This window comes from Magnolia sinica, chromosome 16, assembly GCF_029962835.1.
Source record: "Magnolia sinica isolate HGM2019 chromosome 16, MsV1, whole genome shotgun sequence".
Taxonomy (NCBI): domain Eukaryota; kingdom Viridiplantae; phylum Streptophyta; class Magnoliopsida; order Magnoliales; family Magnoliaceae; genus Magnolia; species Magnolia sinica.
Window position 1 is genome coordinate 17,301,600 of NC_080588.1, and position 16,283 is coordinate 17,317,882.

General features: G+C 40.6%; 1 protein-coding gene across 1 annotated transcript; it reads left to right on the forward strand.

The window, feature by feature from the left end:
* Nucleotides 1–11,653: 11,653 nt before the first annotated feature.
* On the forward strand, nt 11,654–14,830 carry LOC131228770 (putative disease resistance protein RGA3). The gene has a single exon (XM_058224637.1). It carries the CDS (start codon nt 11,654–11,656, stop codon nt 14,828–14,830), a length of 3,177 nt encoding a protein of 1,058 aa, XP_058080620.1.
* Nucleotides 14,831–16,283: the final 1,453 nt, after the last annotated feature.

Here is a 16,283-nt window from a genome sequence, read left to right on the forward strand (position 1 = left end):
CCTGCAAACTTGGGTCAGTTTTGGGCCAGATACTCAGGCCCGTAGGACTACACACCACGGGACGCCCCTACCTTAGGCTGTTGTTGGGCCTGTATTCCAGCGGCATGGCCCACTTCTAGTGTGTATTGTGCATTCCCCTCTCATCCAGTGGGACCCACTGTGATATGTGTGGATCACCATGGGCCAGTAACCCATCTGAATTAAATAAATTTCTGGATTCCAGCAGGCCTAGGAAGTGGGTGGGTTGGAATTCCAACAAGGGGCCCAAATTTGCTCCATAGTTGATTGTTTTGGAGCTGTTGTGGCCCACCAGATTTAAGGGAGTATTGCACACACTCCTTGCCTTATTTCCTTAGATATTTTTGGGCGTAATTAGTGGCTCTTAAGGCTCACCTTTGTGGTGATGTTGGGGGTTAGCCTTAACCAGATTTTTGGTAGTTTATAGGCCCAATGGGCTGGAAACCTATTTCTTGAGCCCAAGATCGTGTAGGGCCTGACCTTATTGTTTCACGGGCCCAACGAGCCGTCTACAGGCTGACCGTGTGTATTTATTAGCCGTGATGCCCTCATGAAATGCTTAATTATGGGCTGACTTGCGGGGCCCACATAAATGTATATTGTGGAGGGCCTTACTAAGTCTTTGGGCTGATGTGGCAAGGCCCACACTGTCAGTATAGGCCTTGCCCATGTGTATTCTTGGGCTTATGGGCTGCCCTCAAGTCCACCATAATGTATGAATTGGATGACTTTTGTTTTGGGCCATTTCTTTAGGGCCCATTATGTGATATAGTATATGCATGTTTGTGTTAGCAAGTAGGCCTTGTGGACTCAGTTCTTTTGGATAGGCCCATTGATCTTGGGCCTATACTCTCCTATCTATTGTGATGGGCTTAGGGGCAATGATACACAAGAAGTCGGGCCCTTGGCTGCCCACTAAACTGACCCTGTACTTAGGCCAAAAGTGAGGCCCAACTCACTTGTGTTAAATGTGAAACTTGCCCATGTAAATGAATTATTGGGCTGCCCATGAAGCCCACCACAATATGTGGAATTATGACCTTTGTGGTTGGGCCCAAACCTTACTTGAGGGCCCACTATATGGCCTATGAGTTGGGCTTGGTGTATGGCCCACTAGTCCACACATTGCTTAGGCCTTAGATCTTTCATTATATGGGTAGTGGCGAGCTACCTCTTGGAAACCAGTTGAGGTTGGATGTCCTCCTGGGTGATCCTAAGGTAAGCCCATAGGTTTCTCTATGGGTGGTTAAAGGCCCACCATAGACCTTAGGCTATTTATTTAAGGGTCAATGTGCATGTATGTGGAACTTACCTTAATGCATATTTGGTCCAGGCCATCCAAGCCTTGGATCGCCCGATTGTGGAAGCACTCTCTGCCTTGGGTTGCTAGATTCACAATCCAATAGGAGGCCCACTTGATCTTTTCATGATATATACACACTCTCCATCCGGTGGGGTCCCCCAGTGAGTATAGTTGGCCTTCATGAGATTATTTCCACATACTCAACTAATTTCTGGACCTTAGCAGGCCCAGGAAGTCAAACGGGCCAAAAGTTTATCAAAGGGCCTTCGATGTACAATTTTATGGTTACAACTTTATTTGGCTGTGGGGCTCACCATATTGAGAACTTGTGTACGTGTTACATGCTTATGCTTTCTTATAATCTTTGGGCTTAATCAGTGCATTCTTTTGGGTCACTTTTAGTGATCTTATGAGGACCCCATCTTAAGATCAAAATTTTGGGACGTCCAGTGAGCCCAGATTGGGCAGGGACATCCCAGCTTGGCCTAACCATACATTGGGCCGACTTCCACCATTTTGATGGACTTGTGGGCTGAGGTAAGGATAGTATTGGGCCCTCGGTTGCCCACTTAAATTGCTAGTTATTGGGCTGATGTAGTGGGGCCCATTTTATCCAAATTTAAACTTATTTTTGGGCCGTATATTGTGTACGGGGGCTGCCCACCAAGTCCAACTTAATGCATGGATTTTATGGCCATTGGAAATTGGGCCTTGGGCCTTAATTCCCCTCTTAGAGCCCATGTTATTTAAAGTGGTATTATATCTTTTTATGGCCTATTATGAGGAATATATGTATGTGGTTACTTTTATTTTTATCTTAAATGTAGGCCTTGGGCCTTTTATCCATATAGTTCATGGTAGATATGCCTTTTTGGGGAATGGTGGTTAAATGTCCCCATTATGGACCCCTCTAGGTCTGATTGTATTTAAGAGTGATTGGATACTTATCTTAGACAGTTGCTAAGCTCATTTCTATATTACTTAGACTCGTAGTTGTATGCTTAGTCTCGTGGGCTACCCCAGGTAAATGGGCCCCCACTAGAGGTGGGATTCCTTATGGATATTGTCTAAGTACCTAGTCTTGGTTCCTTCTTGGATAGGAGGAATGTAATTTACTTTGTATATCGCCGCATGATGCGCCTAGACCCATCTTCATGGCCCATGTGCATCATTGTATGCTTGGATGACACTGTGTGTGTGGTTATGATTGTGTCATTGGGCATTGCATGCTGTCTTCCCGAGGGACGTAATATTTCCTCTTGAGCATGTTGGATGCTTGGAATTGATGCATAGTTGATTGTGTGATTCATGCATCTGGCATTGCATAATATATGAGCATTATCACCCTTGCTTCATCAGGGTTGTAGCCTCCACAGATACATCATGGATGGCCATGTTTGGACACCGAAAATGTTACTTGAGCATACCGGGTGCATGGGATGCCCATGGGTGTGAAATTTTTAAAAATTCCATAGTACCAAGGATCTACTCCAGCGCTGTGACCGGGTGGAATATATGAGCACACGAGGACCTCATACCGTTAAGCCGCGACTCCCACTGTCATGTAGTCGGTTGGATAGGGGTGTAGCATTACTCGCCTGATGTAAGGAAGCATTGCTAGGCTGAGTCTGACCAGCTCGTGAATGGGTCCGCTACCGTCAGGCCTTGCTGGTGATTGGCTGTCCACAGGCGGGTAGTGAGATCTCTTACGCTAGTTTGACTATGTGGGGACTGTAGAACGTCGGTGTCGAGTGTAATGGATCCCGGTGATTTCCTTATGATTGGAAATATACTTGACATACGGTTTGGTTATGAGCACTGGCATTACTTGCATCGCATTAGTATTGGTTATGTAAGCCCCTTCATGCATTGCCTTGGTATGGCGTCCAGTACTCATTGCATCATATTCATGATAAGCCTTGGTAAGGCTAGTGATATTCTCATTAAGCACGTCTCCTTCTTGTATCTCCTATTATTCTTCTGTACACTATTATCACACACTTACACTACCCTCTAAGCTTCTATAAGCTTATGCACGATTGATGCGTGCGAGTGATCCTAGGCGGTGTCACAGTGGCAGAGTTTGGATTAGAGTTGAGCTTGAGGACCCGATTGTATCCTTCCTTTCTTTCTTCTATTATCTTATGTATGTCCTTTTGGACCTTATGTAAGCTTGTAAAAGTTCAAATTCATAGTGGATTTTGTGATCTGTGCCTTTTTTATTCTCAGATTTACTTGTTATGATCTTAGGTATGCTCGTATTGAAAATGGTTATATTGTTATGAAAATCCTCCTTGTAGGATCCCAGGATCGGAACCTGCTTCAGGAGCCGAGAATGGGGTACTACGGAGGCTGTTGCTGCCAGAATTTGCATGGAGAGATGTCTTAAAGCTCTCCTCCAATGCCACTTTGCATGGAGAGATGTCTTGAATCTAGGCTTCCAACGCCACTTTGCATGGAGTGATGTCTTAAAGCTCTCCTCCAATGCCACTTTGCATGGAAAGATTGTCTTAAAGCTCTCCTTCAACGCCACTTCCCATGGAGGGTTGTCTTGAAGACAAGCTTATGTTGTCCTGAAGCTTCCTTGGTGTGCCACTTCATGTGGACTTTGTCTTGATGGAAGCCTTTTGTCCCAAAGTAAACCTCATGCACTCCATGTTCCTTGTTTAAGCTTGTATACTTATGCCTTTAGACAAATGGCCCCCACACCTTCAGAAGTTGAGTATCAAGGAATTCACAAAAAAGAGAGAGAGAAAGGAGAGTATGATGGAAGGTCCACATTTTAATGGATCTCTCCACATTTCAAGGGATCGCTCTACAATTCAAGGGATTACCGTTCCACAATTCAAGGGATGATCATCGCTCTACATTTCAAGGGATCACCGCTCCATATTTCAAGGGATGATCATCGCTCTACATTTCAAGTGATCGCCGCTCCACATTTCAAGGGATGATCGTCACTTCACATTTCAAGGGTTTCAAGGAAGAATGAAAGGAAGGACGATCAGAATTGATCTCAACGGTCAGATCAACGAAGAATGAACAAAAGGATGATTAGAACTGATCTCAATGGTCAGATCAAGGAAGAATGAACGGAAGGATGATCGGAACTAATCTCAACGGTCAGATCAAGGGTTTCAAGCCCGCACAACCCATCTCCCCTAGAGATGTGATAAAAAAGCGTCGAAATGCTGCTGGAATCACCATCGGGCTATCTTATCTTCATTGCTTTAATTGATTGTACTATGTTTTTAGAATCAAAGGAATCCGAGGATGTAAATAAACTCAGAATAAATGTGATCATTGTTCTCTCATCGAATTCTTTATTATCATTAAATAAATCCCCTAAGTCAAACGCATTTGTTTTCTTGTCGAAACAACCACCGACTGCAATTTTGGTGCTACCTACTGCCATTTCGGTACTACCTAATGTCATTTCGGTGCTACCTAAGTACTCTACACATACAATTTCAGATACAATTTCGGTGCTACCGAAATTACGTAAAGTTGTAACACAGGGCCAACGCGGATTGCATAATTTGAGGCGGTTTGCAAAAATTCCAAGTCGGTACGTAAGAGGGGGATTCACAACTATAAATAGGAATCCCTAGGACATTCCTAGGCAGCTTCTAGGATTCAAAGAGTGGAGAAAAATGATGGAGCCACTGTCCAAGAGCTTTTTTCTTTGTTCTTTAGTTTGTTTTATGCTTTGTTTGAGAGACTTTAGTTCAATCATGTCTATAGTTGGCTAAACCCCTTAGCTAGTGTTAAGAGGTGAAGCTTGTAGCGTGATTGAGATGTTTACTTTGCTTTGATTCATGTTTATATTTGAACTTCACTAAATTCTAGTTGATTCTAAGGAATATTTTCAGTTTTTAATGGTTTGTTGTGACTCAAATTACAATAGATTTGCAATAGTTTTAAAAATCATCTTTTCTATTTGAGATTGTGAATTTGGTAAATCCTGTTGTTTGCCATTGTCTCCTGGCATGGTTGGGTGATGTAATCCCTTCCAATTAACCATAATTCTCCTCCATTAAGGCTAGATCAATGAGAAGTTCAGAGATTTGACTCTTTTCTTCCAACTGGATAAGATAGGACTCTGTTTCCAGTTGTGTCCTTGAATCAAGCATAATAGCATCTTGAGAAGCTACAAGTGGATCCTTGGCACCCTAGTTCCCACTTTCAATTAATTGTTTAAACCTTATTCACAATTACTCCTTTAAATTCAGATTTTTTACTTTAGTTCTTCATCTAGTTCTAGTTCGAGTTAAATTCAGAAGACACACAAGTTCAGTCCCTGTGGATTCGACCTCGGTCTCACTGAGATTATTACTATATTGTGACCCTACACTTGGGGTTGTGAACAATAGTAGCATTTGGATTTTCATTTCTAAAATTGATAGAACCCTATACTCTTTCTGTTTGAGTGAATACTATGTCATCTACATTCAAGAAAGAAGTTCCTCTGCTACAGGTTCTACTACGTCTTCAAATCTACATTTGAAGATAAGTATTTTGTAGCTTTATTTCATTTAGGTTTTTCTAAGATAGCCTGTGAAAAGCTCAATGGGTTTTTTATTTATAATAGCCCGTCAAAATCACAAAGTGGGTTTTTTATTTGTGATAGCCTGTCAAAATCACAAGTGGGTTTTTATTTGTGATAGCCCGTCAAACTCACAAAAGGGGTTTTATTGTGGTGAGCCCGTGAAAATCACAAGAAACTGTATTAGGTTGTTAAGGTGAACCTGTGAAAACCTTGTTATAGTGAAAGCCAATATTACAAGGATAGTAATTTTGGGAGTATAGTAGGTGTGGTTGTTTTAAGCACTGAACCATTATAACTCCTTGTGCCATGTGGTGGATGTTTATTTTCTTTTGGTGGTGGTTATTTATTTCATTCTTATGCTGAATGTTGTCATCATTTTATATTATCTTCTTACTAGTTTAAAAGATTGATTTTAAAGACATTCGTGAAATAAGGTTATTCTGCCTAATATTTTAGGTGAAGGTTGTCCTATGAATTATTTAGAATTTAGGTTTCAATATTCAGGCGATTGAGATTTTTATATTCTTTATATATTCCGCATTTATTTCAATTTTTTGGCATTGTCCTATTCACCTCTCCTCTAGGACATCACTAACTCTCATTTTCATTATCGGATTTTACTATTGAGGTTTTAAATTAGGTCCACATCTAACCTTTTCAGTCCTAAATAAGGACTCTATCGTACACTCCCACCGGAGGCTCTCACAAGAGACTTGAATTAGTTTTCTATCAACTAACCAACAACCTTAGTCCTAATCTAAGGACGTACGTTTACTCCTGTTGTAGTTTCCCTCGAAGACTAGAACGTACACACTCGTATCCGATGGCCTACATAAGAACTTTGATTTAGGTCATACACAAGAACTTAGTTCCTACACAAGAACCTAGTCGAGTTTGGTAATTCAAACTCTACACTCAATCCTACACAAGGAAGAAGTATACATGGACTCTTATAAATGACAACATACTTGTTAGATTAAGCCACTTTTGTAGCACCTTCTCGAGTTACTTGATCAATGTTTTCCAGTGCTTCGATAATCTCCCCTTGATCCCCTGATCATGATGTTGATGCGTTGCCAATGCTTCAACTCCGGGATCAAACACCTTGCATTCAATACTCCTTTCGATGACCAAGATGATAGGAGGTTGGTGAATTCTCCTACAACAAGTCTGAATGTTATAATCATAAGGGATTCACGTAGATGGGTTTTCTAGAGGATTTAGATAAGGATATACCTATAGAAGTTGGGTCTAAACTCTAAAAAATAGAGTTCAAGCACATCTTCAATGTAGAAGTTGGAATCCTCATTAAAGTATTAATTCTGAGGAAGATGACTTAGAAGTCATTGGTTTAGAGGGTTGGGATGAGGAATATGATCATAGAATTACCTAAGCTTCTATTGCATAAAAAACCCATCTAAATGCCCATAGATCGAATCTTTATTATAAAGGAATCGAGTTCAAACGGTCATAAAATGAACAAACACAGTCTTCAGTCGCATCGAATTAAGGTTCGGTCACACCTAATTAGACAGGAAAGCCACTAGACAGAGTTGGGCACTTTTGGTTGCACCAAATGTAGTCTTCGGTCGCAATGAACATGGTCTTCGGTGGGACCGAATGTTGCATTTTATTGCAGCCGAATTACCTAAAATTCTGTCACAGCATGTTGTCCTATTTTAACCGATTTCAGTTGGACCAAAGGTGAGTTCGGTGAGACCAAAGGTTGCCAAAATTGCACAGATTTTTCAGTAACACGGGACCTCTGAATCCAATCTAAGGATGGTCAATTAAGGCTCCTATGACATAAGGGATGATCAATAAAAAGTTTATTTATTAGAGTACTAAGATCATTTAGACATTTACGTTATTTTAGTTCAATGATTAGAGTCATCAAGGCACCTTATATACCTGTTCTTTTCTCCTTGATGCACCACATCCACTTATGTCTTTAGTCTTCAGCTTCCAAGGGCTCAACCGACTACATGATACATGAACTCACGTGATTGAAAAATAAGGTGCACAAATTATTTCACTAACAAAAAGTTCACTTTGTGCGTAGGCGACTATTCTCCTTTTTCACCACTTTCAAACTTTTTGATGACATTTTCAAGCGGGAGTTTATTCTTCTCCCTGTGCTCTCCTCTCCTTACTCTTTGATTCCATTATCCGAGTTTGATAGTAGCCCTTTCTCTACATTCTTATTCTTCTTCTCACTTGCCTCAATTTCCTTAACCATCTTCCTCATACTCCTCTCCTTCACCATCAAAGCGATAATATTTTTCTCATCCACTATAGGGATGAGGTTATCCCTAATCCTAAGCTGTAACAATATATATGAAGTATCAGAAACACTGAAATACAACATAAACAAACTAAATTTGAGGTGATATTTCAACTTACCCGCATATTCATAAAAAACTTTTATTATGACCCTGTATTTTCCTATCTTAGTCTCCTTCCAATTCAGAAATCGTGGAATTCTAATCGGACCACATCTGGTGGCCTAGCCCTTCAGGTAACATAGGCTAAGGATGACCTCATATAACCAAACCTGTTTAATGAGGAAAATAAGGAATATTAAAATAAGGCACATTAGAGCGGCATAATAGTTTATAAAATTCATGGGGAAAAAAATTACATGTAGGGCATATGGGCATTCACGGAAGTCATATAAGTTTAGAAGGTGTTATTTAATCAAAATATTCATTTTTTCTTTTAAGATCTAATACCTCACACTCCCCTCATGATGATTATCAAATGCATCATAATTATTTGCTAAATCTATATACTTATTCATACACGCATTCTTGTTAGGCGATTCAACAAGTAAATTCTCTACGCATATCAATATCACTAACTATATAGCGATCGCATCATTAGTACAATCTCCTCAGAGAGATTAAAATGTCTTCAGTAAATCCTTCTTTGTAATACGAGACTAATCCTTAAAAATTCGATCCCTAATACTCGTTCTTAATGAGCCTTGACCGGTTTGCTTCCGATGTTCCCTACTTCAGACCCATAATCAAGGCAAAGTTTAGCTCCATGAATTGGATAATGGTGTCACTGAAGTCAAAGCGGAGGTCACTAAGGTGCCTCTACATCACGCAGTGGAGCAATGGTCTATTTGCCATCCATCATCCTTCATTGAAATCAAACAGATACTCGAATTGGGTTCTTCAAAACATTTTCTCCTGATAGGAAACTTATTGAATTCATCTCTCAAAGTATGTAGAAATCGTATCGTGCACTTGATCGTGACCTTTATATTGGAGTATTTTAAGCAAGGGTTGGGTTCCCTCACCTTACAAAAGGATTTTGTAGCACATGAAAGACAAAGTATTAGATTAAAAGATAATCATATTTACAAAGGATTATAAATATTAATAGAGGTTTGCTAATATTGATAGAGAATCGCTAATATTCACTTGTATCGCCAATCTTAACATGGGACCACCGATATTATCTACCGTCCACAATGAATATCAGCCGGCCACAATGAATTCCACTGATATTCATTGTGGATCGCTGATATTAACAAGAGACCGCTGATATTATTTGCAATCCACAGTGAATATCAGCGATCCCTTGTTAAGATTGATGATCCACAGTGTAAACCATTGACATTCATTGTGGATTGTTGATATTATCTACGATCAACAGTGAATATTTGCTGTCCTATGTTAATATAGGCGAACCACAATGAATTCCACCAATATTCACTGTGGATGGTTGATCTTAACAGGGGACCGCTGATATTATCTATGGTCCAAAGTGAATATCAATGGGCCACTGTTTATATCCCAATCCACAGTGAATATTAATGGTCCTTAGTGAGTATTCGCGATCCATGTGGTCCCACCGCTCGTACTACAAAAAAGGAGACTCCCACACTATAACAAGAAAAACCCACAACATATATAAGGGGACTCCCACACCCTCCTCCATTTCATAAACTCCCACCATTCATGCCCACCAACAAAGACAAAACGAAAAAAAAAGAAGAGTTTTTTCTGAATTATGGTTGGAAAACTTGAGAGAAAACTCTTTTTTTTTTTTTTTTCTAGAGAATTAGTCTGAGTTTGGCCGGAGCTTGCCGGAGTTTTTAGTTGTCACCCGGATTATGCAAAGATTGGCCGTTTAAATACCAATTGTCAAGGAAGCTTCAGCTTCATGTGGTCCTAAGAATTGAAAAAGAAAAGGAAAAAAAAAAAAAAAAAGGGAGATGAAAAAACTGAAACGACCAAATCGCCTCGTGTGGCAAGGACTTCACATTTTGAACCTATCCATATCTTATATGGGTCCTATTGGGTTGTCTTGAAGTAAATACTTCCCGTGCACGTGTAAGGACTTTTAATTTTATGTCATCTACCTAACTTTGAGGACAAAACTCATCATAGATGAACTACATAATAGAAAACAATGTCGAATTAATGCATAATAGACAATAGAAAAAATCTTTTTTATGGGTCTACGATTATTTGATTAAAATGAACGGATTAGATCGGCCAACTGGTATGCCCAAATTCAATTTTTAGTAGGGCACGTCCCTTTAAAAAATAACTTTTTCATTTTGAGATAAGAGCCGATTATACGAGGGCCAGCAGCGGATACGAGCATTTTCATGCTTTAAGAAGTGAAATGGTAGTTTCATGGCTAAAATATGTTTGGTCAGTGATGACTCTTGCCGGGGCGCTATTTGAACCGGAAAAAAAAAAAAAAAAAAAAAACCTGTTATAAAACCAAAACCAACCCCGAGAGAAAAACTTTGATACTCTTTCCGAGCTTAATACTTCATGAACATGCAGTCATAATTTATATATGTGGCATAAATTTATACCAAATAAAACCGTTCAAATTGTCTGCTCAATTGAAATGGCTAAGTCAACCAAAATTTATGCAGAATTAATATAATGAATGGCTGATTCATTAGCTATATCAGTCCCCAGGATTTGGACCGTTTAACTTGAGTTTCCTAAACAACACGTATAGTATCAACCATTCCACTGTGCCATAGTATCACCATCATCTACTGAATAAATGACATAAATTCGCACCACTCACACCGTCCAAATAGTGGGGCCTAATGTGGATGCATTCTTCCCGGAAATTCACAAAAATTGTACTATTCGCTGTGTGATTTGTTGACATCGAATGGATGGTTGGAAATTTAGGTGAAATTAGATATAGTCAATATAGGCGGCGGATTGCGTCCTGAGTAACTCAGTATACGCTAAAGCATACTGAGTAAACTATATGTGGCCCATCGTGATGTAGGTGTCTTATCCACATCTGTCTTATCCACATCGTCCATCAGTTTTAACAGATCATTTTATGACATGAACCCAAAGTTGAAGCATATACAAAAATCAGGTGGACCACACCATAGGAAACAGTGTGAATTGAAAACCTACCGTTGAAAACTTATTGGGGCCCACAGAAGTTTTGGATCACGCTGATATTTATTTTTTCCCTTCATCCATATCTATGTGACCTTATTAATAGGTTAGATGAAAAATAAACATCACTGTAGGCCCTAGAAAGGTTTCAACGGTGGATATTATTATCTCCACTTTTTTCTATGGTGTGGTCCAATGGAGCTTTGTATATATTTCAATTTTGGGTTCGTGACATAAAATGATCTGGAAAAACAGATGGACGGCGTGGATAAGGCATATACATTACATCCAAGGTAGGCCCCACGGAGTTTACTCAGTATGCTAAAGCGTACAGAGTTCGTTTTTGTCACGATAGTTCTATGGCTGTGAATATATGGGTCAATGCTTCATCCCCAACAAGAACAAGACCCACATCTCCTCTCTCAGATACACTTACCTGCTGCAAGAATGGCAGATGCTCTTGTTCAGGTGGCTATCGAAAATCTGACCAACATCATCCAACAAGAGCTGAGTTTGGTTTGTGGTGCCCCACAACAACTGAAAAATCTATCTTCTACATTCCAAGCCATTCAAGCAGTTCTTCATGATGCAGAGACCAGGCAAGTGAATGATGAGAAAGTCCGAGATTGGTTAGGAAAGCTCAAAGATGTCGCCTACGATGTCGATGACTTCTTAGACGAGTGGGAGCCAACGGCCCACCGATCGTGGGAAAGCGATAGTGGCCGCATCAGAAACAAGGTAAGAACATGCTTGTTTTGGCCTCGTTCTTGTTTCAGTCGGGTCATGTCGCGTTACAATCTTGCTCATGGGATAAAGGAATTAAAGGAGAGATTAGATCAAATTGCAGATGAAAAAAATAAGTACAATTTCAATAGTAGTGAGAGTTCGAGCCAGGTCAGTAGGCTTGAGATAGGCAGATTTCAGACGAGCTCGCTTGTAGATGTATCGCATGTAATTGGTAGGGTTGAAGATAAAGATATGATAGTGAGTAAGTTGGTAAGTGGGAGTAGTCGTGAGGAGGGATGTATACCTGTAATTTCAATTGTGGGCATTGGAGGATTGGGTAAGACGACCCTCGCTAGATTGGTCTGTAATGATGAGAAGGTGAGGAGCCATTTCCAGAAGGTTCTTTGGGTTTGTGTGTCTGAGGATTTTGATTTGAAGAGGCTTACCAAGGCAATTATTGAAGATGCAGAAGGCGTTAGTACTACCCTTTCAGAACTGAACCCGTTGCAGAATAAGCTTATCGGAACATTGCGAGGGAAGCTGATTTTGCTTGTCCTTGATGATGTATGGAATGACGATAAAGAGAAGTGGGAGGAATTGCGGCTTCCCTTCCAAAGCAGCATGAATGGCAGTAGAATTCTGGTTACCACTCGTAGCAACAAGGTTGCGAGTATGATGGATGCATCCTATTTACATAAATTGGGAGGTTTATGCGACGATGATTGTTGGTTGCTGTTCAGAAGGAGAGCTTTCATCGGGTGGGAAATGGAACATTGTCTGGAGTTAGAAAGGATCGAAAAGATCGGCAAGGAGATAGTGAAGAATTGTAAAGGAGTGCCTCTTTCAGCAAAGGTAATTGGAAGTGCGATGAATTCGAAGAGGACGGCACAAGATTGGCAGAACATCTTAGAAAGTGAGACATGGGCTTTAAGGGACGTTGCAAAAGGCATTTTACCAGCTCTATTGCTAAGCTACTACAACTTGCCCACACATCTGAAGCAGTGTTTTGCATATTGCTCGATATTTCCGAAAGAACATGACTTGGAGAAGGATACATTGGTCAAGCTGTGGTTAGCCCAAGGTTTTATCAGGTCGGAGGGAAATAGAGATATGGAAGAAATCGGCAGAGAGTACTTCGATGATTTACTGGCACGGTCTCTATTTCAAGATGTGGAGCTTGGAAGAGTCAGTTGCAAAATGCATGATCTCCTTCACGATCTCGCTGAATTCATTACAAAGAAAGAATGTCAGATCATCGAGATTGGAAAGTCGGACTTGGGCTCCGTTGAGGCTCGTCATTCATCCTTGATTGTCTCTGACGATGTCTCAATCATTCCCACCCCTTTGTGCAATGTGAAGAAACTGAGAACGTTCCTACTAATTGGGCCTTCCAAAATCGATACAGTCCCTCTTGATTTGTTCGAACATGTAAGGTTCCTTAGGTCATTGGATTTCAGTTGGACTGACATTAAAAGATTGCCAAGCTCAATTGGGAATTTGAAGCATTTAAGATATCTGAATTTGTCTTCATCGGGTATAGAAGAGTTGCCTGAATCAATGAGTCACCTCAGCAATTTGCAGACATTGAAACTCAATGGCTGTAGGAGCCTCTGTAAACTCCCAAGAAGGATGAGCGCTATGGTCAGTTTGAGACATCTTGAAATTGAACGAACTGATAAACTTGAGCATTTACCCGAAGGACTGGGGAAAGTAACTTCCCTCCGAACGCTGAGCAAGTTCGTCGTGGGTGGCGACAGAGGATGTATGATTGGAGAGCTGAAACACCTTAACTTGCTTCAAGAAAATCTTGAAATTAAGAGCTTGGAGAGAGTGGCAAGTGGCGATGAGGCCAAGGAAGCAGAACTGGAGAAGAAGTTGCGACTTCGCAGATTGTCTTTACAAATGTCTGGAGATGGCAATGTGGAGAGCATGAACGATGTGTTTGAGTGCCTCAGACCGCCCTGTACGAACCTAGAAGAGTTGGAAATACAGAACTACATTGGTTCCAAATTCCCGACTTGGATGGATGACTCATCTTTGTCGAGTTTGGTTAAGGTGGAACTAGTCAACTGCAATAACTGCACACAGCTACCTCAGCTCGGGAAGTTACCTTCTCTCAAACACCTTGAAATACAGGGAAATCGTGTCAAACTAGTGGGACGTGAGTTTTATGGGAACAGTGGGAATCGTGGCGGCAAAAGGGTGGCATTCCCAAAACTGGAAGAGCTCTATTTCCGCTCCATGCCTAAATTCAAGGAGTGGGAGTTGAGATTGGAAGAAGGAGAAATAATGCCATCTCTGCTCAAATTAGTAATACGATTTTGTGCCAAATTGAAGGCACTGCCACAGAGCCTCCCAAATACTCTAAGACACCTTGAAATTGAGGAATGTAGTAAAATCAACGGGATTTCATGCTCTCTACCGCTTCTTACAAATTTCCAACTATGCGGTAGTGATGGAATTCTGTTGAGGCCATTACCAGGTCTCCTAAACCTCAGGAAATTTGAGATCGGTGGTCTACCGAATGCGACGTCACTTCCCGATGGGTGGGAACAATTGGAGGCACTGGAGAGTCTCAGTGTCTCCTTTTGCTCCAAATTGAGGTCTTTGCCGGACAGGTTGAGACAGCTCAAGATGCTCAAGAGGCTCGACATCTCCAATTGCCCCAAGTTGGGGTCCTTGCCTGAAGGGTTGCAAGACCTCAGGGCACTCGAAGATTTGGAAATCAATGGATGTCGACTTCTGGTGGAGAGATGCAAAGAAGGAGGAGAGGATTGGCACAAGATAGCACACGTCGCCAATGTCTGGGTCGATGGCAACAAAATCCAATGAGGCACGGGAGAAACGGCATTGAATCAAGTATATATGTCTCTCTCTCTCTCTCTCTCTCTCTCTCTCTCTCTCTCTCTCTCTCTCTCTCTCTCTCCTGGAAGCTCAAAACAATAAGTAATCGTGCGCTTGGTTGCACCTAATATCAGGAAATTTCATGATATTTATACACCAAAGCAGACTGATTAATCATGAAATTTCAAAATATTTGGTGTAACCATATGCACCTAAATAAAAACAATTTAGCCAGCCAATACACAAATCAAATGAGCTAAATATTAGAAACCAATTAGAAAAAAATTCAAGTATTTTAAGCTGTCCATCTTTTTCATGTGATCAATGGACTGGGTTGATCTTTGGACAATGCATTATGTATATCTACATGGTGGGACCCATCTGATGAGCAGCTTGGTTATTGCAGGTGTGTGCCATAGTTCTTTGCTGAAGCTCTAGAATCAATCACTATAGAGGCAGATGCCAAGATGGCAACTAATCCACAAAAGAGAAGCTACATTAAAGGAGGGTTGAATTTCATAAACTTCCAAGTGTTGTTTAGAAGAACAGCTGCTTAGCTTTAATTTCTATTAGTGTGATATGTTTGCGATGTGTTTCCTCTTCTTTCATTTTTGTGGATTGTCTCGATTTCTGTTGATGATTTGATTTATTATAAGTAGTGATTTGGACTAGATTATTGTGTTGTCTTCTCCATATAATGAAATTCCATGATTTCCAATGGCCCCATCATTCTACAAGATATATTGCAATGTCATCAATGGAGCTGGCTAATGTAATGGGTTCTTTCCGACAGTCCCGGAGCGGACATTTCACATGTTCGAGATCCCTATGGACAAGTCCTGCTGTGAACATTTCCCAGCCCGAAAATCGATCCTTCCTTTCTTTTGTTGGCTACACATAGCCGTTGCATATGTTGTTGTATTTTAAAATAATTTAGTGTTTCAAAATATCCATTGGGACAGGACATGGCTGTGGCCATAGGTGCGCATATGCCCTATGGACGTATTTTTTCACTTAAGTCTGAAAGGTTGCATCCTTACAATTTTTGTTTTGAAAAGTTGTCTTTTGAAACCTAAGGGTTGCACCAATTGGGTTTAAACCAAATAGTCACAACCTTTTTGAAAGGGTGTCTCTACACCCTTAAGGGTGTTTTCACAAAGTCTATAAATAGGCTTTTTCTCATCTGTTTAAATGTGTAATAAAAGGTTTGTTTTACGTTAAAAATATAGTTTAAGTATTTTCTAGTTCGGATTAAGACTACAAGTGGTTCGAGCTTGTGTACACTGAGTGCACCACTGAGACTGGGTCATATTCGTTGTATCCTGGAGGCTGATTGCTTTGAAAACCTGTTGCACTTGGGACGCTGTCCAAGAGGAGCAAATTCGATTTCAAGCCGAGTGACTCAAGTCACGCCTTAACTTCTATAAACCTAAAGTTTTCT

Bases quoted from the DNA above. Each gene is read 5' to 3' on its own strand.
- LOC131228770 (XM_058224637.1), top strand. From the start codon at position 11,654: ATGCTTCATCCCCAACAAGAACAAGACCCACATCTCCTCTCTCAGATA.